Source organism: Rhinolophus sinicus, linkage group LG02 (assembly GCF_036562045.2).
Source record: "Rhinolophus sinicus isolate RSC01 linkage group LG02, ASM3656204v1, whole genome shotgun sequence".
NCBI classification, from domain to species: domain Eukaryota; kingdom Metazoa; phylum Chordata; class Mammalia; order Chiroptera; family Rhinolophidae; genus Rhinolophus; species Rhinolophus sinicus.
This window is the reverse complement of record NC_133752.1, coordinates 84,339,357-84,364,832: the sequence shown is the minus strand read 5'-3', so window position 1 is coordinate 84,364,832 and position 25,476 is coordinate 84,339,357. Positions and strand designations below refer to the sequence as shown.

The 25,476-nt window shown below is 33.5% G+C and overlaps 1 protein-coding gene across 13 annotated transcripts in view; it reads left to right on the top strand.

Moving 5' to 3' along the window:
• Positions 1-25,476, top strand: part of ZEB1 (zinc finger E-box binding homeobox 1) — a 200,778-nt gene that overhangs the window by 157,844 nt on the left and 17,458 nt on the right. For 6 of the 13 annotated variants that reach the window (XM_074324712.1, XM_074324717.1, XM_074324718.1 and 3 more), the window contains 3 exons: positions 9,305-9,364; positions 15,702-15,863; positions 22,139-22,341. In XM_074324712.1, coding sequence (XP_074180813.1) covers positions 9,305-9,364; positions 15,702-15,863; positions 22,139-22,341 — 425 coding nt within the window. Of the gene's footprint in view, positions 1-9,301; positions 9,365-15,701; positions 15,864-22,138; positions 22,342-25,476 lie in introns of all 13 variants that reach the window. The other 7 variants (XM_074324711.1, XM_074324719.1, XM_074324713.1 and 4 more) reach the window with 3 other exon arrangements.

The following is a 25,476-nucleotide window of genomic DNA, read 5'->3' as shown; positions in this document are numbered from 1 at the left end:
CGTCTTCTTGCTCTGAAATTGTTTAACCACTTGATTGGTTTTCTGCTGCAGCCGTAACAAATTACTACAACACTTACTGGCTTAAACAACACAGATTTATTATTTTATAGCCTGTTGGTTATAAGTCCATCACAGATGTCACTGGGCTAAAATCTAAGTGTTGACAGAATGGCCTTTCTGGAGATTCTAGGAGAGAATCTATTTCCTTGCTCTTTTGGGTGTTGGCAAATTTCAGTTCCTTTTGATTATAGGCCCCAGGACTCCACCAAACAGTTCTACCACCAAAGAACGCCTTCCTGCTACCCCTTTTTACTCATACCTTCCTCCTACCGCAAACGCTGGCAACTATGCTTTGTTCTCTCTCACTAGAGTTTGTGTTTTTGAGAATGTCCTATGGATGAAATCATACAGTATGAAACATTAGTATCTGGCTTCTTTCACACAGCTTACCTTTGAGATTCGTTCAAATTGTTGCATGTATCCATAGTATGACTCTTTATTACTGAGTACTATTCCATTGTATGGATACATCACAGTTTATCCATTTACTGCTGAAGGAAATTTAGGTTGTTTCCCGTTTATGGAGATTACGAATAAAGCTGCTATAAACATTGATGTATGTGTGTTTTTTGTGTGAACATGGTTTTCATTTCTCTAGGGTTTTAAATACCTAGAAGTGGTATTGTTGAGTAATATGTTAAGTGTATGTTTAATGTTTTGAGAAAATACCAAACTGTTTTCCAAAGTGGCTGTACCATCCCACCACTAATGTGTGAAAGATCCACTTTCCCCACATCCTCACCAGTATTTGATTTTTATAAGTTGTTTTTCACTTCAGCCATTCTAATAGGTGTCTTTTTATAAAGTGTTATTTTCACTTGCATTTCCCTAATGGCTAGTGAAGGTGAATATCTTTTTATGCGCTTATTTGCCATCTTCATATCCTCTTTGGTGAAGTGTCTCTTCATGTCTTCTGTGCATTTTCTAATCAAGTTATTTGTTTTATTATTATTATTAAGTTTTTAGTATTCTTCACAGTTGCGATAAGTATTTTCTTCCAGTCTGTAGCTTGTCTTTTCGTTCTCTTATTGTAGTCTTTCACAAAGCAAAACTTAGATTTTGATGAGGTCCATTTTACCAATTTTTCCTTTTATCTGTCTTGCTTTTGGTGTCATGTTCAAGAACACTTTACCTAACCCTAGATCACCAGAATTTTCTCCTTTGTGTCCTTCACTTTTTATTATATATATAGATACATATATCACATCTTGTTACCCATTCACACATCCATGGACCACGGACACGTTGGTTATTTGCATGTCTTGGCTATTGTAAATAATGCTACACTGAATGCTCACTTTTTTAAAAACTATAAATAAGCTCTTCTTTAAGAGTAAGAAATGTATATTATAATGTTTACTGCTTGAACTTGCAGTCCTTTATTATCATTTTTAATATCTGCTGTCTCTGTAGTGGTACTCCCTTTTCATTCTTAATGTTAGTAATTTGTGGCTTCCCTCTTTTTTTGTCAGTCTTACTGAACATTTTTCAATTTTATTGATATTTTCAAAGAATCAGCTTTTTGTTTCATTATTTTTTCTCTATTTTCTGATTTAAATTTTATTGATTTCTGCTCTTTATTACTTTGTTCCTTCTGTTTGCTCTGGGTATATTTTGCTCTTTTTATTTTTTTAACACAGAAGTTTAAGATTTAAATTTGAGACTTTCTTTTATTCTATAAGCTTTTAATACTATAAATTACCCTTTAAGCAATGCTTTAGGTACATCCCACATTTTTTTTCTGTTTTTAATTAAATGTATTGGGGTGAAAATTGTTAGTAAAGTTACATAAATTTCGCGTGTACAATTCTGCATTACATCATCTATGTATCACATTGTGTGCTCACCACCCAGAGTCAGTTCTCCTTCCATCACCATATATTTGACCTCCTTTACCCTCATCTACCACCACCCCCCTTACCCTCTGGTATCTACTAAACTGTTGTCTGTGTCTATGAGTTTTTGTTTCTTTATTTGTCTTGTTCCTTTGTTGCTTTCAGTTTTATATCCCACATATGAGTGAAGTCATATGGTTCTGTACTTTTTCTGTCTGACTTATTTCACTTAGCATAATAATCTCAAGATCCACAAATGTTCATATGTTGTTTTTCATTTTCCTTATTGACCCATAAATTATTTAGAAGTGTGTTAATTTCCATAGTGGAGATTTTCTTATCTTTTTGTTATTGGGATCTAGTTTAAATTCATTATAGTGAAAGAACATACTTTGTATGATTTCATTTATTTTAAATGTATTAAGTTTTGTTATATGATTCTGGCTATGGTCTGTCTCCATGAATGTGCTGTGTACGTTTGAAAAGAATATGTATTCTGTGATTGTTGAGTGGAATGTTCTATAAATGTCCACTGGATGTAGTAGTTGTTAGTGTTGCCTAGTTCTTCTATATCCTTGCTTACTTTCTGATGCTTGTTGTATCAAATACCAGATTTGCCATATATAATGTGCACTTTTTTGTCCAAATTTGTGAGGGAAAAATAAGGATGCACATTATTCATGGGTAGTACTAATTCCATATCTATATAAATGTCTTTAATTCTTTTATTTATGTTTGTGAGTTAAAAGTGTAATTCTAGAAACCAATAATGATATTTGCATGCAAAATAATACCATGGAATAGAATAATTAGTTTTGTTGAACTTGCAATGACGAAAAGTTCTTGGCCTTCTGTGATGTGTAAATACCATAAATTTGTTACCGGTACATAAAATTTCTTGTACCCTGTATTTGTTCTTGTGTTTTGTAGTTATTTGTTACATAAAATTTTTTGTATCATAATATGTTAAAAAATAAATGCTAAAATTCCTTCATAATACAAAAAAATAAGTACCTAAATGTAAACAAATAAAAATTTGAATTAAAATGAAAGATTTTTTTCCCTGAAAGTTGGGGCCAAAAATGTGGGTGTGCATTATACATGGGAGTGCATTATACACAGCAAACTACAGTAATATACGAGGAGTATTGAGGTCTCCAGTTATAATCATGGATTTGCTGCTACTTTCTATTCTGTCAGTCACATATTTTGAAGTTCTGTCGCTGGATGCATTTAAGATTGTTACGTCCTCTCTGTGAATTAACCTTATCATTTTATAATGTTTCTCTATATCATAATTTTCTTAGCACCAAAGTTTACTTTGATATTAAAATAGTCACCCTCGCTTTCTTTTAATTAATGTTTCATTGGTATATCTTTTTCCTTCCTTTTACTTTTAACCCACCTATATCATTAGATATAAAATAACTTTTTTGTAGAGAGCTATAGATGGAGCTTGGTTTTTTAAATTTATTCTGACAGTCTCTGTCCCTTCAATGGTTTGTTTAGACTATTTACACTTAATGTAACTTTTGATGTTTGGATTTAGGTTTACCATTGTATGGTATTTGTGGTTTTTTCCCCTCTGTTTTTTCATCTGTTCTCCTTTCCTGCTTTCTTTTGGATCATTTGAATATAATTTAGTATTCAATTTTCATTTATTTATTTCATTTTTAACTATATCTCTTTATATAGATTTTTAGTAGTTGCTCTATAATCAACTTAGAATTAATATCGTACCACATTAGGTGAAATATAGAAACCATACTCCCAGATGGGTCCCATCACCCTCCCTTCTTTGTGTTGTAGTTGTCACATGTACTATATCATTTCTCTTGTTCTCTTTCATTCCTGACATTTCAAGTTTCCCTCTAATATCATTTCCCCTTGTTTCTGAAGATCTTCCTGTAGTAGTTCTTTTAGATCAGGTGGCAATGAACCCTGTTAGTTTTCCTTCATCTGAGAATGCCTTTATTTTACCTTTGTTTCTGAAGTGTAGTATATTTTCACTAAATGTAGAATATGGGGTTGATAGCTTTCTTTTCATTTAGCACTTTAAAAATGTTCCTCCTCCTTATGGAATGAATTATTGATTTCTAATGATAAATCTGCTGTCTTTTCAATCATTGTTCCTTTGCAATTATGCATTATTTTTTCTGGCTCTAGTTTTAGGAGTTTTATTGATGGTTTCCTAAAACTCTAGTTTTAGGAGTTTTATTGATGGTTTGGGACTGGATTCGGGGGGCTTAATCCTGTTTGAGATTCAGTTAACTTCTTGAATCTATTGGTATGTGTCTTTCTGGGACTCCAATGGCATGAATATTAGATATTTTACTATTGTCTTACATATCTCTGAGACTTTTTTAAAATCATTTTACTCTCTGTTGTGCAGGTTGGATAATTTCCATTGATCTATCATCAGGTTCACTGATCTTTCCTCTTTCATCTCTATTTTGCTATTGAGCCTATTCAGTGATTTAAAAAAAAAAAAAAAAAAGTATTACTGTATTATTCTAAAATTTCCTTTGGGTTCTGATTTATATCTTTTATTTGCTGATGAAAATTTGCTGAGACTCTGTCTTTCCATTATTTTCAAGTGTGTTCACCCTTACTTCTTGGAACACTTTTATAATAATAGCTAGTTTAAAATCTGAAAGGTAAATCATCGCCGGCAGACTGGGGAAGAAGACATAACAATAATTTCAACATCTGTGCTTTCTCAGTGTTGCCATCTTTTGATCATATTTTCCTATAGAAGTTGAGATTTTCCTGGTTCTTCATATGCCAAGTAAGTTTGGATTTTATCCTGGATATTTTGAATATTATCTTTTGAGACTCTTGGTCTTATTTAAAGCCTGTGGAAAACTTGATATTTTTGGTTTAGCAGGCAACTTACTGAGTTATATCAGTCTCTAAGTTCCAACCAACTTTCTCTGGGTAGTGGTCATATCCCATACTTCAGTTCTCAAAGTCTGTGGAGAAGTTTGGGCATGAACCCAGGAGTTCACAAACAATTTGATGGGGTCACTTTCCTGTTTTCCTCCCATTCCATGATCTCCCCAATACTTTCAGTTCTCTGGGACTCACCTTTTTAGTCTTCTATCCCAAAATCTGGGACTGTATTTGCCATACTTTGCAACGTATTTCCTACAACTAGGACTACAGGAAAAAGAGCTGCAAGAATACAGGGAAAGAAAGAACTCAGTGGAAGTTTGTACCACCCTTCTGGGGCCACTGCTCCTCTGATTGGAGAATAAAGTTACCCTCCTTGGAGTTTTGGGTACCTTTAGGCCCTTGCTGTTACCACGGTCTCGACCTCTACCATGGGGTGATCTGGGGGCTGGGACACAAGAGAATAGAGCGGAAAATGAGTATTTTTCCCTTCTTTGGGCACTTTCCTGCTCCTTGAGCCTAAACTAGTTTTTCCTAGAGCTTTCTCTGCCATTTTCCAGTGTCCACTTCTTGGCTTTAGGCTGCCTTGAATCCAGGCCAGGGCGTGGGTGGAATCATTTCGAGTTCAGTGGAACTTTGAATTCTTGTCTTCTTCCCCCGTCTGCCTGCGATGATTTACCTTTCCGAGACCTCAGTAGTAACTCCATGCGTTCTACCCAGGGGTTTTTAGCTGTGTTTAATGAGACATGCAGGGTGGTTTGTGCTTATCCCATCTTAACCAAAGATGACCTTAGGTATATTTTTTTACCTTTGTGTAAGTTAACAGGTATTCATGGAGGTTGTGAATTACACTTACTGTGACTTTGATGGACAATTATACCAAAAAACATGCATATTTAAAAACTAAAGGATACAGAAAGGAAAACTGAGCAGTCTGGAAATTTTCGGAAAAAGTATACAGTGAAATAAACATTCCATCCCTAATTAAAGTTTGTATACTTTGTGTTTGAATTCAGAAATCTATCGACATTTGCTGTTTGGATAGTATTTCTATAGCAGGGATAGTAGGGTGGGAATCGTAGAGAGCAGGGTCAGGGAAGACACAAAATGAGAGAGACGTGAACTGATCTTTAAAGAACCAGATTAGTAGAAGTTATTCAGATGGAAAGGGTAATGGTATTCTAGGCAGAGGGACCAACTTGAGGAAAGGCAGGTATGGATGTGTAGATGTGCATTCTAGAAGAAGAGATGAAAGCAGGAGAGGAGTCTCATTCAGTTAGCCACTCACAGTGTCTTATTAGAGATTGCTAATAATATATTCCCACAAACATGTGGTTAGCAACAGTTAGAAACACATTGGTATGAATTTCAAAAATGTTCGTTTTAGAATGTAGAACATGTGCTGTGCTAAATAATCAGTCCTGTACTTTGAACTGTTCTATCCTGCCATTGAAAGTAAGTCTTCTGGGTTTTATTTGGGATTTTTTTGTTTGTTTGTTTTTGTTTTTGTTTTTTTATTATTGGGGAGCAATTTTATTCCAGGACCCATCAGCTCCAAGTCATTGTTTTCAATCTAGTTGTGGAGGGCACAGCTCATTGGCCCATGTGGTAATCGAACCAGCAATCTTGGTGTTAGCACTGCACTCTAACCTACTGGCTGCCCTCTTCTGGGTTTTTAATTAAAATGAATTTCATTTGCCATTCTTGTTTTTACTTACTAGAAATTTCTTATGGCAAATTGAACAAGTGCTACCTCTTTTGATCTAAATTTGTGATATTTGTCTTTGACCTTTTTTATAAATTAAATTTTCAACTTTGAAATAAGTAGAGATTCACAAATATTTCACAAATCGTTTTAGATTCACAAATAATATAGAGATCCTGTTGACCTTTTACCCAGTTTTCCCCAATGGTAGCATCTTACAAAACTATAGTGCAATGTCACAGCCAGAATACTGACATTGATATAGGCAAGATACAGAAAAATTCGACTACCACAGGGCTCCCTAGTTGCTTTTATACACCCACCATTCCTCCCCTCCCCTCTACCCCACCCTTAATCCCCGACAACCACTAATCTGTTCTCTATTTTTATAATTTTGTCATTTTAAGAATGTTATATGAATGGAATCATGCAGCATGTAACATTTTTGGATTGGCTTTTTTCACTTTTCACAATTTCTTGGCGATTCATCTAAATTATTGCATGTACAAATAGTTTGTTCCTTTTTATTGCTGAGTTGTACTTCATGACTTATTTTTCAACTACATTTTGCCATTATTTGGGGGGGTGCAGTCTTGTTACTCCATTTTTCTGATTTATATATTTGCTTTGGAATTTAGACTAAAAGCAAAACCGGAGGAGCATTCCAGTTTTCCTTTCCAAATTGCATTTAAGTTCATCATTCATAATGTGTTGGCATCATTAAGTCTTACAAATCTTACGTGCAAGAAGACTCTCTTCTTACATTTCCTAAAGTAGGAGATCAAAACACATGAGGGGGAATGCTGCTTGAAGAATATTTAGAACAGCCCCTGTCCCAGTACACCCTCATGCTAGTCTGGGGTGGAGCAGGAAAGAGCCTGTTACTGGACAGCACCCAGCAGTGAAAGAAGTGTGTTCACATTACAGGCCAGCATTAGGATCTTACTGTTTTCATTAGTCAACATGGTTTTAGTTGTTGAACCAAAATTCCAACCCCACTAATGAGGGAAAGAATGGAAACTTCCAGTTTTTAAATTGTGGTCAGTAAGTCTGAGACCAAATTCTGAAGTATGTTAAATGCTCATCTAAGGAACCTAGATTTTATTCCAAGCAGAAATGAAGGAATGAAGAAGTGAATAAATACTTGGCTTGCAGACAGCACTTAAATTAGCTATAACTAAGTAGAAAATTTAGTAATGTTCAAAATATCATTTTAACCTTTTGAATATCAGTGTTACCTTCCACCTTAACAAGAACTGGCTGTTTTGATTTTCATTTAAGGAGAAATAGGCATAGATATATAATAAAGGTGTATTACTATCATATCAGGTTAGTTTTAAGTACATGCTTTGGAGAGAAAAAGAAAGGATGATTAGAGATTTTCACACTTAGCAAACACTGGTGCTTATCCTACAGTACTGGAAAACTTTACCAGGAATTTTTAAACTGTCATTTTGCTGATGGCAAATATAAAATGAGAATTCTTTAGCAGAAGTCGATCTCATCGTTACCTACTTTATACAGTGTTTTTGGGGGGTTCTTTTTTTGCTAATCTAGAGAGGTTTGTGCATAGTTTAACTATTTTTTACACAGTGATCATCTTTAAGTACTCAGAGAAAAGTTAATGAGTGAAGAAATGCTGCTGAATAAATCCACCCAGTGATCCAAGGCACTTAAAGAAATACATGGTTTAATGTGAGCAAAGATTTTACTTAATTAGTGCTCTATTTCTCAATTCAATTATCAAACTTAGGGAAATCTAAATCAAGATTTTTGACTGACATTCAGTTGGATTTGATTGGGATATAGATAACTACGTAATGTTTTAGTATGACTTTATAAGTATTCTGATTATAATTATGATATATACTCTGCTACTATTTTTTAAAAGGCTTTAACTTCATGCCTTTCGTATATGCACGTTCTTAATAAATTATTATAATAAATAAAATACACCTGAATATATAAACCAAACTTTCTGCTTGCCAAAATAATATGCATATTGACTCTGATCTTATTCTGTATTCAAGACTAGCATCAGCCCACTTGACTTACTTCGCACTAATGAAGTAAACATATAGGTGGCAGAAAAGGATAATAGACACCTAGAAATGTTTATCAATACCATTATTATTATTTATTACTGTTTAACAGTAGTTAGAATAATGAATAGAGTCAAAGAAAAAATATAGTGCCTTGTGAATTTACTCTGGGTGCAGTGAAATTTGGTCTCGTCTTCTTTCTGGTTCTCTGGTCCTCTAGTTACACAACGGTGTAGTGAAAGGAGGTTTTAGAGCCATTCAGACCAGCATTCAAATTTCACTGCTTCTGCCTGGTAGCTGCATGGCCTAGGGCAAGTTGTTCAACCTCCTTGAGCCCCGAGTTTGGGTATTACTTTGTTTTCATTATAAAATAGGTAGTTATGAAAGTTAAAGGAAATAAGTTTATAGAGCATCTAGCACAGTGCCTAGAACATAGAAATCTGTGCTTTGGGGGAGAAATAAAACAAGTAATCCTACTACCTATAGGTAGAGTTCCTCTTCTAAAACAAACACTAACATCCCATTTTGCTTATAATTCCAGAATTATATATAAATCTTCATTAATTTTGCATCTCTGAAATATTTTACGGATTTAATAAAACTGCTCATTTTTTTAAAAAACCTGTACTTTTCAAGGGCACATTACTATGTTTATAAAAAGAAAAATCCAAAATAAATATAATCTAAAAGTTTTCTTTTCACATTTCTAGAGGTTAAAGCGTTCGTGACACATGGATCTATTTTAATCGTTTGCTCTTTGATTTTAGCAGGAAAGGAAGGACAAGAAATCCTGGGGCCTGAAGCTCAAGCAGATGAAGCTGGATGTTCAGGTACTTTCTTGCCATTTCCTTTTGTACTGTATAGTCTTTGAACAAAGCCTTTTGTGTCACTGGTTTTTGCATTCGGAAGTCCTGAATTTAGTCTTTTAATATTTCTTCCTCTTTTATCTTCTTACTCTCCTTAAATGTTTAAGTACAGAGGCAGTACATGAAAGTTAGGAATTTATATTCTTTAAGTACAATTTTAAACTTATAGATTGATATAGTAGAGCAAATTTCCATCTTTAAAGATGACGAGTATAATCTACAAATAATCCAAAATATAAGTGTTTGAATGATGATTTTAATTTCTGTCAAAATTTTTACCAAGGTTACTAAAATGTAGATCTATTTTGAGTTTCATTATTAGTTACCAGAATCTGCATTAAAATTGCCCACAAGACAGAAAGCAGAAGAGAGAAGAATAAGCAAATATCATGGGTTATCTCTAAACCAGATGAGAATCATGAATATTGATGAGTTGAATGAACATGTCACAGCAAACAAGAGAATCAAAAATGTTTCATGTGATTTCTGTGAGTGAAAAAGGCCAAAATAAAGTGAAACTACAGCAAATAAAGAAATTTGCTCCTAGGTAACTAAAAGTATATACTCCCTGAGACTTAAGCCTCTTCCTCTATAATAAATTCAGATCAGATTTAAGAAGCAAAAGAGTAAGTGCAAAACAAATCTAGACCTTATGTACAATTCCAGGCACTTACTGTGTCACATACGTCAGCTAGAACTCTTAGAATGCAAGCTTCAAAAATGAATTCCAAATTATTAAGACATTTCCTTAGAATACTACACTTAAAAGTAGTGTAATTGTATTTTGTACATTCAACTATAAGTATTCTAACATATAGTTTTAATTAACTTTTCTGTGTTCTCTTCTTTGGTTTAATATTTATAGTTTTTTTTCCTTTGCAGTGAATTTTAGGACTATTCCATATAATCATATAAATTATCTTTCATTATGTAAATGAGTGTGTTTCATAGTAATGTGTCAAAACACATTTTTATCTCTAAGATAAACATGAGCACTCCCATACAGTCAGTCAGTTCTGTAAAACAAAGAGTACATCTTTATGCTGTTATTAATGGTATGTTCCAAATTAATTAAATAATAATGGAATATGTGATAATTTATGATGCCCGCAGCCTAAGATTTTATATTCTGCCTTTAACTTGGTTGTGTTTAGCTTGCATAAATAATGTATTCAGGTACACTTATTATCAAATATTTGTCATGCTGAATTTACACATCATATAAAAGATTTAAACTGGTTGTTTGTTATTGGTAAAATTATGTTAATAAACACAAAAGACTGTTGTTTATTACTCAGTTCCAGGTTTACAGTATTTTACCTCAGAATTTGCCCTTCATTACAAAAATGAATGAATTCTTTCAATTTGGAGTATTGAGTCGTATATAATTTCCCTCCCTCCCCACCCCCCAAAAAAATCACATCTGGAAGGTAAAGTAACCTTGTATTAACCAGAGTTGCTCTGGAAATGTAAGTTGTCCCCACCCACAAGATGATTCCTGCTGCATTATTTCCCTGCGATGTGGAGAGTTAGGACTAAGCACACATTTAAGAAAGCCCTGATAAGTGCAGTTTTAAGGAAAGCAGGATGGAATTAGATATTTGAGACTTTTGAACAGTTCAACTTAAAGTTATGTTTTACCTTTGCTGTTGTTACGTCCTTGACTTCTGGGGAATAATGTACTGACACAGTAAACAAAAACATTGTACAAAGGTCACCATCATTCTTTCAGAACTTTGTCAGATCCTTTCTATAGCTGACTTCCTTTTGCAATTCATGAAGTTAAAAGAACTATAGTTGCAGCTTAGTATTCAGAGAGTGAAAAATTCACCCAAACAGCCTTTGTTTCTTCTGAGCATCCCTTTTCCATTTATATAGTTAATAGTTTACAGAGTTTCAGAAATTGAGAATAAAGATAGGAGGAAACTTAAGGATACTTTATTCTGTTAGAAATAGTGCTCGCTTTAGCAGCACATATACTAAAATTATTCTAATAGAAATAAAATCTCGATAGCTAAATAAAAATTTTTAGTCTTTATATTAAATGTCTCTTTATTATTGCTCCCACTAATTTGTGACTATAACCCTCTAATACTACACTTTGGCAAATGATTATAGTCCTGTAATTCTATAATTTGACAATCAACTCTGAGCTTTGTCATATATAAAAGAAAAACAAATTATCATTATATGTTTCTGAGAATGTGCTCTTCTCTCTAGTATTTAAATACATAAGTTTATCAGCCTAAGACTAGGAATTTTGCTTTATAATTGACCTATTTACAATGTGTACTTCCCAACACTTTAAATTTTATGGGTAAAACTGCAGAATTTCTGGTCTCTGCCTGAACTTGGTAAATACCAGTTCATGGAGACAGTGTAGTTTAATTGGAAAAGCCCAAATTTGCTACCAGATACCTAATGACAAACATTCTATTCTAATAGCAATACTTTTTTATTGTGTGATTTTGGAAAAGTTATCTAACTTTTCTGACCCTAATTCTTTACCAGGAAAAATTTTAATTGAGAAATTACAATGTTTGCATTGCAGAACTACTTTGAGGAAAATAGGTAACAATTACATAGCACTTACTATATGCCGGTACAATAATGAGCACGTACTAAATTAGTTTAATCCTCACAACAATTCTAAGAGGTACTGTTGTTATCCTCCAAATTTGATATTATATAAATTGATTATGTACTGCCTCATAAATTTCTTAATGGACATATAAAATTTTTCATTTTAAGTGTAAGTGGTTACAAACAGTCTAATTTCTGGCATATTAAAAATTACATTTTTGACATCACTTATTTTGTGAAATCTATAACAATTTAAAAACTACTATCATTCACTTTTTTAAAAACATTATTAAGCTCTTCAGGAGTCAGAAATGTTATATCATAATGTTTACTCTTTGAACTCATATTTCCAGTCTACATAGAATTTGATGCTGACATAATATATGTTTCTTGTTTGAAGGTATTTTTGATCGACTGTCATTTCTTTACAAGAAAAACGTCTACATAAATTGAAATTCAAGTTTCCCTTTAATATTTAGGAACCACAAAGCTCGAAAGGTTGTTTTTTTTTAATTATAGATTGATTTATCATATATTAGTACCACACGGTTGCTCACAACATTAATACATACAAGTTTTAATAAATTATTATTAAAGAAAAATTTACTGGAAATGAATTTAGAGGAACTGAAGTATTCTCCAAATAGTTCATATATCGATAGTTTAATGTTACTTATTTCTAGAAGAAAATGTGTTCAGCATTAATTCTGTTTTGATTTTTTGTTTAGTACTGAAATAACCTTCTTCTACTAAATAAAAAGATGAAATACATTTTTGTTACAACTGATATACTCAATTCTTTACACATCTTCAGAATTACATGTAAAAAGTTATGGTTAACTATCAGTAAAAATGTTTTTAATGTCCTGTCAACTGACAATTATATTAAATGCTCTTCAAGTTTGTTGAAAGCAAAAATTCATAGCCACCTAATTTGCTAAAGGATTTGTTTTCCAGTCATTAGAATCATTCACTCGTTTTCTGGAACATCAACCAAAAAATACTTATTCATCAAAGGACTAATACCTGTTTGGGGCTTTTATTTATTTTTCCCCTCACAAAAAGACACCTGTTTAATATATTCAGAAATAGTTGGGGAAATTGAAATGTTGTTCATTTTAGTACTTTTTGTCGATACATTTTTTATATATTTTTTTAATCTTACCACATGAATTAACTATATGTTGATCAATACCTTAGAACTACAAACTTGGTTCATTCAATTTCTAGCTCATTGGTACCTAATAACGTAACTAGCAAAGCCAATTACCAGACTTTCAGCCAAATCAGATTTTCTGTCAGAAAAAAAGTGTCTCTTCATTTTGCTAATTCAAATAAGTGTGTCAGTATACATTTTGAGGAATTTTATAAAAATTTCTCTATGATGAATATATAAATTACAAATAATAAGAGATATATAAAGTGTATATAAATGCATCTTTTACAAATAAAATATTCAAATAGTGAGATTATTTAGATCTAATCTAATTTTTATTAATTATAAAAATCTTTGTCTCCAAATGAGTATATTTACAACCAGTTATAGTATATTGGTAAGCTTATAGCTTATTGAAGATACAAGATTCGTGTATAAAATACAGACTATATAATTCTGAAAAGTATACTATTTAAAACTCATCATTCCTCTGTGTGTGTGTGTGTGTGTGTGTGTGTGTGTGTGTGTGTGTGTGTAGTTCCTAGGATATAGAAAATATAAACATTTTATATTATAAGTGGAGACTGTTTAATTGAAATAAATATTTTAAAATATAATTTGACAAGATATTTTAAGTGTTTTATCAAATGCATAAATCTATAAGAAATCACATAAAACACAAATTTCGTTAATGAGTTTTATCTAGTTTAACTTGAAAATTTGAAGTTACATTGAAAAGATTCAATGACACTGACTTATACTGCTTTAGCTGTTCAAAAATGCTTCTTGTTCCAGCTAATGACAGATGCTTGGAATTATTTTTGAGAATACTATTTGCTTTACTGTCATCAGGCTCCTAAAAAGCAATGAATTTTTTAATAATAGGGAATGGAACAGGTGAGGTCATTAAAGGAAAATTACTCTCACTCCCACTGGCCATATTATTATATAAGTGCTGATTTCAGAGCTTCCTAACTAGTACCAGAATATCTCCATTTCAATGACCATGCTTTACCCCTGATAGAAATCCATGTAAACAGGAAAGACCGCAAGGCCTATAGTGAGTGGTTTTATGTCGTCTTGATTAATCAGTAAAGAAGATTTTCCCCAATCAGTATTTTGAATTTTTTTTCCTTTGCAAGCTGGAGGTTTTTACACTCCGAGGCAATGCGCCATATTAATGTACTGGATCAATGGAGGGATATGCTTTTTTTTTCTTGTTTCTTTTAAGTTACAGCAAAGGATACTGTAAAAGTGAAGGCTAGAGAGAAGAAACTTCAGGATTCTAAGAAAGAGTATACAGTGAAATTGAGGATCTGGAGATAGATTCCCTTAAAACCAAACGTATCACCTTACCTCTTAAAGAGTCTTCGCTTACCCCTGGATCCAGTAACCCAGTTTGGTGACTACTGGCATGAACTAAATAATACAATTCTTAATATATAGCAGATGCTAAATAATTAATAGCTGTTGGCTGTATTAAAAAGGAGAAAAAAATGATGGGTCATCATTATTACTATGTCATTGACTCTGAGGTTTTAAGCAGCAGCCACCCAGAGTTCAGTTACTGCTACTGTGCAGGAGATTTAGCAACATTGTTTTCACAACTGTTGAACAAAAAGATGCCCATACATCAGCTTCATTTGGCTCAATTTTAGCCTGGTGGGCAGTGCTGTTTTACAAATTTAGAACTGACAGTACAGTCCGAAGTGTATAAGAAGTCACCCTTGAGACACTTGGGAGGCACGCTAACCTGTTACAGTTACCGCCCCTGTGAAGCAGACTTTCTCCTCTGGAGCCAGTGGGGGAAATGGAGGAAAACCTTAGTTCAACAGCAGTGCTGCTTTAGAAACTCAGCAGCGATCTGGGCCACTTTCTCAAAGTGCAAACATTTTGTTCTCTCTTGAACCTTTCTAAATAACTCAGGGGGTGGGGGAAATGCCTCTGCTTTAGTGACACAGTTAAAGAGCAAGGATAGCCTAGTTTGTATATGAATACTAGGGGAAATAAGAGGCAATTTTATCAATTTGATACTCTCTGACTCTTGTTAGAAATCTTTCTGACTAGGTAATATTAAAGGCATTTTCTAAGAAATCACATAATTGAATAACTGAACTTCAGAGTGGCTTATATTGAGAATGATTCACATTTAAAGTACAACTCTGATACAATCGGTTTGCCAGGAAAAACTAAGGATTGGGAACTAAGGTTTTCTCTTTTCCTTTTTGACTTGTTTTATCATCGACTGAGAAACTAAGAATTCAGCCAACTGTGTTCATCTTCTCTGTATCTTGTTTATCAGTAAAATGGAATAGAACTACAACTCTGAAGCTTAAAAAAGAATATTGTGAAAATTTCAAGACTTTATAACACTTTAAATTTATTTTTTTAAATGACTTAATAGAATATAACAGAATGAGTGAATTTTGTTTTTAATATTCAGTCACTATTTCCTACAAATTTAAGAATAATCACATATTCTCTCAAGATAATTTCTCATTTAGAAAAACTTTGTGAATGACTTGGTGAAATTGCATTTTATAAAGTATGCGTTTCTGTTAGTAAAAGACGATGACTGCGACTCAGAGGCAGAAAATGAACAAAACCATGATCCTAATGTTGAAGAGTTCCTGCAACAACAAGACACTGCTGTCATTTACCCCGAGGCGCCCGAAGACGACCAGAGGCAGGGCACACCAGAAGCCAGTGGTCATGATGAAAATGGTAAATGGAGACTCACGGTTGTTTCTCTTTCATCTTGAAAGGATTACTATTTCCATTACTCTACTGCGGGAACCTACTCTCCTACCGTAGGGAACGTTTTTGGAAACCAAAATTTATTGCAAGTGGCTGTAGAGTAATCTCTGTAATGAATGGAATATTGTCCATAATAACAGTACAGTATTATATTAGTGACATCTCACGTATGTAGGGCTGATGCCTCTGCATGTGAAATGCTTAGAACAGTGCCTGGACATGATTTCCATTCACTAACATGGCAGCAAGTAGTAGAAATGGGAACTGGAATGACCCTTACTGCCCCTTGATTCTTTTCCACTATTCTAGCAAGTAAAACATGGTTGTCTGGTTCAAAACATACTAATTTGGAGACAAATGGTTTTTCTGTATCTGCTTTAGTCCACTGTGTTGTGAACAGCCGGTGTGTAAAGAGTGGCAAAATGCAATCAATAATTATAAAGTGTTCACACTCTCCTGAAAAGAAATAGGTTGTCATTCTGCCCTTTCGTGCACTAGTGGTAACAGGTGAAAATAGCATGCAGATGTTCCTATAAGAAACTTTATGCAAGATCTGTACCAAATACTAGGAAGTTACTTGGAATGTTTAAGAATACTTCAAGTTTTAATATCCTAAATGTGGTTTGATTTTTCCAGGGTTCCCAGTTTAATGGATAGATTTAGCTTAATATTCAAATAATCAACGTTTTTTTAAGGGTTTTTTTTAGAGCAGTTTTAGATTTATAACAAAAGTGAGACAGAAGTACTGAGATTGCCCATAAGTCCCCCTGGCCCATACATGCATGGCCTCCCCCATTATCAACAGGACTCGCCAGAGTGATGTTTTTTTACCAAGGATGAACCTCCACTGACAACATCATAATCATTCAAAGTCCATAGTTTACCTTAGGGTTCACTCTTGGTACTGTACATTCTTGGGGTTTGGGCAAATGTTTCATGACATGTATCCATCATTATAATCTCATACAGAGTAGTTTCACTGCCCTAAAAATCCTCTGTGTTCTGCCTAGCCATCGTTTCCCCCTCTCCCCATACCCCTGGCAGCTCCTGATCTCTTTATGTATCCATAGTTTTGCCTTTCCAGAATGTCATGTAGTTAGAATCATCCAGTATGTAGCCTTTTCAGATTGACTTCTTTCCCTTAATATGCATTTAAGGTTTCTCTATGTCTTTTTATGGCTTGATAGCTCATTTCTTCTAAGAATTTAATTATATTCCATTGTCTGGATGCACCACAGTTTATTAATCCATTCATGGACTGAAGGAGATTTTCCAGCTTTTGGCAATTATGAATAGAGCTGCTATAAACATCTGTGTATAGATGTTTGTGTGGACAAAAGTTTTCAGTTCCTTTTGGTAAATACCAAGAAGCATGATTGTTAGATCATATGGTAAGAATATGATTGATTTTGTAAGAAACTGCCAGATTGTCTTCCAAAGTGGCTGTACCAGTTTACATTCCTTCCAGCAATGTATGAGAGAGAGTTCCTGTTGTTCCACATCTTTGCCAGTATTTTGTGTTGTCAGTGTTCTGGGTTTGTGCTATTCTAATAGGTGTGTAGTGGTTTCTTGTTTTAATTTGTATTTCCCTAATAATATATGAGGTGTGAAGCATCTTTTCATACTTATTTGCCATTTGTATACCTTTTGGTGAGCTATCTGTCAAGGTCTTTGGCCCATTTTTTATTTAGTTATTTGATTTTTTATTGTTGATTTTCAAGAGTTCTTTCTATCTTTTGGATAATAGTCCTTTATCAGATGTGTCTTTGGCAACTATTTTCACCAGTCTGTGACTTATCTTCTAATTCTCTTGATATTGTCTTTCTCAAAACAGAAGTTTTTAACTTTAATAAAATCCAGCTTTTCAATAATTTCTTTCATGAATTGTGCCTCTGGTGTTGTATCTAAAAAGGCATCACCTTACTCAAAGTCATATAGGTTTTCTCCTGTAATCTTCTAGGAGTCTTACAGTTCTGTATTTTACAGTTAGGTCTACAATCCATTTTGAGTTAAATTTTATGAATGATACGGTCTGTGTCTAGAATCTTTTTTTTTTTTTTTTTTTTTTTTTTTTGCGTGAGGATGTACAGTTATTCTATAAGCATTTATTGAAAAGGCTGATTTTGTTCTTTTGTATTACCTTTGCTCTTTAGTCAGAGATCAACTGACTGTATTTATGGGGCTCTATTTCTGGGCATTGATCCATTTGTATATTCTCTTGCCAATACCACACTGTCTTGATTACTGTAGCTTTATAGTAAGTCTTGAAGTTTGGTAGTGTCAGTCGTCCGACTTTGTTCTTCTTCAGTATTGTGTTGGCGACTCTGGGTCTTTTGCCTATCCATATAAACTTTAGAATGTTTGTCAATATCCAGAAAATAACTTGCTGGGATAGTGATTGGAATTGCAGTGACTCTAGAAATCAGAAGAACTGACATCTTGACAATATTTAGTCAATTCTTATACATGAACTTGAAATATCTCTTCATTTATTTAGTTTTTTTATTTTGCTCATCAGAGAGTTTTTAGCACATAAGTCTCATATTTTGTTAGATTTATACCTAAGTATTTCTACTTGTTTGGTGCTAATGTTATATTAGTCAACTTTGAAATTCTTGAAGGAAATTGAGAAGGATGGTATAGAAAATAAAATAGATTCCATTGCAAGGAGTCAACTATACTTTCCTTAAATCAGAAATCAGCTATAAAAAAGAGGAGAAACAGAAGTTTCACTCCAGAATAGATAGGATTTCTGTACCTAAATCAGTGACAAAGGAAATAGAAGTAGGGTACTCCAAAATTGTTTCCTCCAGTGTGCCAAAGAACTCATTTATGAAGACTATAGATTATTTCCTCTTTGGATACTGCATTTCAGCTTAACGATTAGTGTTCTGATGATCTACTTGCATATTTGGAGAGTCCGTAGTCATTGACGTTGTAATCCTGGAAAGCCTACTGTTTCTACTTTCATTTCTCAGTTGTTGTTTTTTTCTCCCAAAGAAAATGTGTTAACATTTCACCTATAGAAGTAGGTTACAATAAATATGAAAGGGAAATAGAATATTTTTAATACAGAGGGTGCCAAAAAATGTATACACATTTTAAGAAATGAAAAAAACTATTAAAATTGTAATACTCAATATATACCAATACCAAAGATGAATACAAGTCACGTTTGACTTCTGCAATTGCAAGCGGTGCTCAAAGTAGTTACCATCAGCATCCAGACACTTCTGATTATGGCGAACAACTGCTTGAGTAACGTTGACCAAAGTGTCCACTTGTATACGTTTTTTTGGCACCCCCAGTACGTATGTGTGTATATATATCAAGTTTTATGTAACAAAAATGCTTTTAGAAAGCTTCAGTGAAAGAAAAGAATGAAAGCTAAAGAAATGTTCCATTGCATAGATCAAAATAGGTTAAACCTTATAAACTCCATTGTTACAAATCAACACAGTAAAATCCCATAAAAATTGGGGTCCTAACCATTCTGAATTAGTAAAACATTTGAATTATAGAATATGTTTTCAATTTGGGTATTCATTACTTTCAGGTATATAATATAATTTAACTGCTAATAATTTCACCGTATTCTATCATACCAGCAGCATCTGTTCACATATAAATAATGACTATCTTCAGAAGCTCTTAAGTATTTAAAGTTTCAGTAGATTACACATGCTCTCCCTGCACGTCATAAAATGTGAACAGGCAAACTTTACTCCAGCAGATTGAATTATTACCAAGTGCTAAATCAGTGGCGAAGAAATCAAAACTTTTTAAAGGTTTTACATCAAGTAATACTGTCAGTCTGAAATGTTACGCTACCTACCAAACGAAGATTACGATACAAAAATTTCTTTTAATTTTTTGTTTTTTGTATATTCATGGTCACAGATAAAGAAATTATAGAAAGTTCAAAAAATGGTCAGATAGGTTTTTTTTTTTTTAGTAGTATTGCTACCTTAAGTTTATTATAGGAATTCTAAAAAAAAAACACAAAAAAAAACATTTATTCCTTACATAACAAGCCTTTATTGCCAAAAAGTGATCTTTTTAAAAAACAATAATTAAATAATTTTTTAAATATAAACAAAAATTTTCACTTCAATTTTAAACTTATATTCTATCACTTGCTTATTATGGCAGATATTCATATTTACTTTTGATTGTTTTATGCCAATAACCTAAAAGAATAAATTCGTATCTCATCTGTGTGAGAAAACTCAATAGATATTGATTTATAAATGTAATAACTTGCTGTTAAAAATATAAACACCTGTCATTTTGTAAAATTATTAGTATTTTGTTTATTAATTGGAAAGATTAATCATGAAGGCAAAGAAGAAAATAGAAAATAATGAGAGCAGACAGCTCTATGACACTGTAGAGTATAAGCAGCTTCAGTAATAGAAATCACATTGTGATTGTGGTGCTAAGAATGAACACCTACAATGGTCGACTCTGATTTTTGGCATTGTAATCAGCTAAACACAATAGGATGGACTGGACAGTCTGGCAAAGAGAATGTCCCAAATGTTGATTTCCCACTTGCCTGTACAAATAGGAAATTCATACTAAGCAAAACAAAACATGATTTCCAAAGAAATTTCCTCGTGTGGCTAATCTGGACCCCAAAGAAGTGGGTCATGTTAGAGTCGTCAGCAATAGAATGCTCTCTGGTTCCAGTTGCCTCGCTAACAAAAGATGCCATTCTAAACTTTGGGGACTTGGGTTGTTTGCTTTTTCATAATTTGAATAAAATATTCATAGTCATATATGATACATATTTCAGTACTTTTACCTAGCTGTGTAGAACCAGGTGCTCAGTCTGTTATTTTTGTGGCTGGTCATTAAGCAAGATATTTAATTTACATAAACTTGAATTCCAGTACAGGTAATATATGTTTATGAGGCATTTGGAGATTGTTATGAAATTTTCTTTGGTAGTCTGTTTTTCTATGAAAAATTCAAAATGAAGGTAAAGATGGTATTTACAATAAAATGGTACTTAGGACCTTATTTCTTTGAAGACATAAATCAACTATGGAAAACTACTCTTAGTTAAATAATATTAATTGGCAGGGTAGTACTAGGATTCTCAGGCTTAGATTGTTACAAATGTAAAAATATAGTTCATTCAGAGACTTCCAATTTATTTTCTCTGCGTTTATTTTCTGAAAGCTATTATTCATATAGAATTTTATGGAAAATTTGTCAGTATATTTCAGTAGGGGAAAGAACATAAATAATCACACACGAAAGGTCTCTATAGAACAGGTGTAAATCTGGCTTCCATTATACGTTTCCCCCAATATACATTCTTTTGGTCTGAACATGGTCATATAGCCCCCTAACTGCCAAGGAGTCTTAGAAACATTGTCTAATTATGTACTACTTACTCTCTGATGACAGTAACTTTATAGTATCATTTTAAAATTTGAAACAACATTGAATAAATAATGATGACATTGTTATCTTTAGAAAGATTCTGTTATGGTATACAAAGCCCTTTAACATGTATACTGCCATTTGCGACAACATGGATGGATCTTGAGATTATTATGCTAAGCAAAATAAGTCAGACAGAAAAAGTCAAGAACCATATGACTTCACTGATATGTGGGATATAAAACTGAAAGCAACACAGGAACAAGACAAACTGAAAAACAAAAACTCAGTTTAGTGGTTACCAGAGGATAAGGAGAAGGGTGGTAGAAGAGGGTGAAGGGGGTCAAATACATGGTGATGGAAGAACTGACTCTGGGTGGTGAGCACACAACGTGAAATATAGATGATGTACTATAGAAATGTACACTTGAAACCTATATAATTCTAACAATTGTCACCCCAATAAATTTAATTTAAAAAAGAAAAAATATAGATGTATACATTTACAAATGTAACCTACATTCAGTTTTACTTTTCCTTGCCTAATTAACCATACAAAAGAAAAAAAAGAATCAGGGTTTAGTGAAAAAAAAAAATATGGGACTTTGAAGTCAGCACACATTTGAATCCTGACTTCATCATTCACTGGCTGCGTGACTTTTAAGTTATTTAACCTTTCTGAGCCTCACATTTTTTCTTTTATAAAATAGAGATGAGTGTCGTCATAACGTTTTGAGGATCAAAACTGGGTAGCATAATATCTGGTATATAACATAAGGACTCAGTGGTAGCTTTCTTAATATTTTTTGAATGTTTTAAATTTAAAATATATAATCTCTCTTTTACAGGAACACCAGATGCATTTTCCCAATTGCTCACCTGCCCATATTGTGATAGAGGCTATAAACGCTTTACCTCTCTGAAAGAACACATTAAATATCGCCATGAAAAGAACGAAGATAACTTTAGTTGCTCCCTGTGCAGTTACACCTTTGCATACAGAACCCAACTTGAACGTCACATGACATCACATAAATCAGGAAGAGATCAAGTAAGTGTGAAATGACTGAGAGTTCACTAGCTTACCAAATTTTGAGAATTCACCCCTCCATAGAAGGCGGCAAGGGTTTTAAAATACCGAAAAATTAAAAAGATATAATAGACAGTATCTTGTCTGCAGCCTTATAAAAATGAAAGTGATTATTTATTTGAATTATCTGGTCGTTTCTGAGTTAAAAAGTACATATGAACATGATATTAGAGGTAACTAAGTGTTTTTCTTTTTCAGATAAGATCTCTTTCATCTCAATTGAATTATTTTGTTTATACTATAACAAATAACAAATATTTCCTTAAGTTTAGAACTAGATTTCAAAATGCATTCTACTAAAATGTTCAGTGTGGGAAAATAAATATTGGTTACATAAATCACATGACTTACTACTGACTAAAAGAAAAGAAAATAATATTAAAGTTTCATTTTCTGTGACCCAATGACTATTCTCAGTATAAGCTATGGTGTTTTCTTTACTATAGTAACAGAAGTTGCCTCCTCTAAGAATCTGAAGTTTCAATTCCAAGCCATTTTTATCCTGAATACTCCGTTTTCATATAGTGTAGTCTACTTCTATGTCACTTTGCCTTAATTTCTAGAAATAGAAACCAAGACAACTCTAAGTGTAAGTTACATGTAAGCTTTTGGCTCTGTACTTAAGGATTAAAGTCAAAGAATCTTGCCAGTTATTCTTCTTTTATAAGGTCCTGATAACTATCAGCTATAAACTTTAAAGTCAGACTGCACACACTTGAATCCTGATTTCATCATTCACTGGCTGTGTGACTTTTAAGTTATTTAACCTTTCTGAGCCTCACATTTCTTCTTTTATAAAATAGAGATGAGTATCATTGTAATGTTTTGAGAATCAAATATAAACTGGATAGCATAATATCTGGCACATAGCATAGGAATTCAGTGAATGAATACTTAATTCTAACTTTAAAATCACATAAATATTCAACTGCATGGGATATGTTAAGGGACATGTTGTGCTTGGGTCACACGTCCAGTTTCTTGTATCAAAGGATTGTGACTATCTATATACCTAAATCTCTAAGAAGTTTGCCCTATGTATGTCCCTAATATCCCATAGAGAACAAGTCAGACCTTTTGCTAAGATGATGACTAAACCAAAAAATCAAACAAAAGATTGTAACAGAAAAAGAACAATTGAGCATTGTCAATCTGTCATCTCAGGATTTGGCAACAACATACACAAAATAAGATTGGGGAGGGGGAAGCATGCTGGCAATCAGGGACTGTAGGGCCAAGATTTCCTTAGATAGGTTAATGGTTAAGTCTGTGAAGGGGCACCAAAAGGAGGAGGACCTGATACAGAGAAGGAACTACTGAAGACAAACGCCATCTATTTACCATCTGCCCCTATTATTACTCTTATTAGGGACAATACAGAAGAGTGCTCTTTCCACCTTAGAGTCCTAACGTAACCACAGTATAGACAGGACTTGGGGAAAGAGCCTATTCAGGTGACATTTGGGGAGCAGACCCATCCTGTAAATGCTATCCCCATATCTTCTCTGTACCAAGAGCCCTAGTCAAAGGAAAGGATCTCCAAAGGACAGTTCGAACTGATGGGAAAGCAGGAGATGCCATTAGAAAAGCAAATTGTAAGCGCATCTTAATGAGCATGAAACCCTTTTGATGATTTTTCTGATGGGTATAGGTTTTATATATAAAATGTATGATCAGACTAAGGTCAGAAAGAAGTTGTGATAAATGTGGGAACCAATAAAGTGAGGAAATATAATTGAGAGGTTTTGGAAACAATTTAAGTTATGAGGCAGTGAACTAAAGAGTAGAATGTCTAGTTTGATGGCCTTTGAAAATCATGCCATGACTTAAAGGTAAGCATCTCCATGTCTTGTTCATTTATTCATTCAACAAATGCTTGAGTTTCTGTTACATGTCAGGCCCTGTTCTAGGTGTTGAAGGCACAATAGTGAAAAAGATGAGCCAAGTCCCTGACAGTAGGGCATGTGATAGTCGGTGATATAAAACAGATTTAAAATATGAAAACAGGTAATATAAAGAAAAATAAAGCAGAATAAGAAGATAGAAAATGACGAAAGCTGCTGTATGTTTACAGGATAAGGAGACCTTTCTGAGAATGGTCATCTGAACTAACACCTGAATGAGAGGAAGGAGCCAGTCGTGGAATGATTGGGGGAGGGCATTCCACTCAAAGGGCACAAAGGGAAACATGAAAAGGCCCTGAGGCAGAAACCTTTCGGTCATCACCACAGAACAGCCAAGAGACCAGTGTGAATAAAGGGGAGACAGATGAGGCCAGGGAGGTATGGGGGCTAGATGATGTAGCCCCTTATCTAGGCCATGATAAAGACTTGATTTTATTACAAAGTGTGATTTTATTCCCTTTATTCCAAAAAGGATATTGAATTTTATCTTAATTTTTTTTTATTTTTAAGGGAACACTGGCTGTTGGGTGGAAGATAGTTCGAGAGAGACGAAAATGGAAGCAGGGAGACTGTTTAGAAGCTATTGCTATAATCCAGGCCATAAGGGTTGGTGGCTTTAAACTCAGTGGTAGTGACAGACATGACATAATGAGGAATGTTGGATTCAGAATATATTCAGATGGCTTGCTGACGAATTTGTTAAGGAAATAAGAGAAAAAGGAATCAAGGATTACTCCCAAGTTCAGGGCCTAAGCAATAATCAAGTAAATGAAGGTGTTATTCACAAAGACTGGAAACACTAGAGGAGGAACTGATTTTCAGGAGAGAAATGAAGAGTTCAGTGTAAACCTGGATTGTAAAGGAAGCAATTCTCAATGGGAGTCTGGAGTTGAGGGGAGAGGCCTAGAGATATAAATTTGGGTTTTTCACCATATATTCATCATTTAAATCCATGGGTTTGGATATTTCCTTCCTAAATGAAAGACAAAAGAAGGGAGATTCCAGTTAGGGTGAGCGTGAGGCAAGTAGTACTTGCGTTGAAAAACGGGTAGAATCTTTCATAATTAAGAGTAAACTCATAATTAAGAGTAAACATAGCCAAGAAATAAGGAATAGTATAAACCAAAGCAAGGAGAGAGAAGAGCAATATATGTGCAAAAAAAGACTCACTAAGTGACTAAATCATAGACTT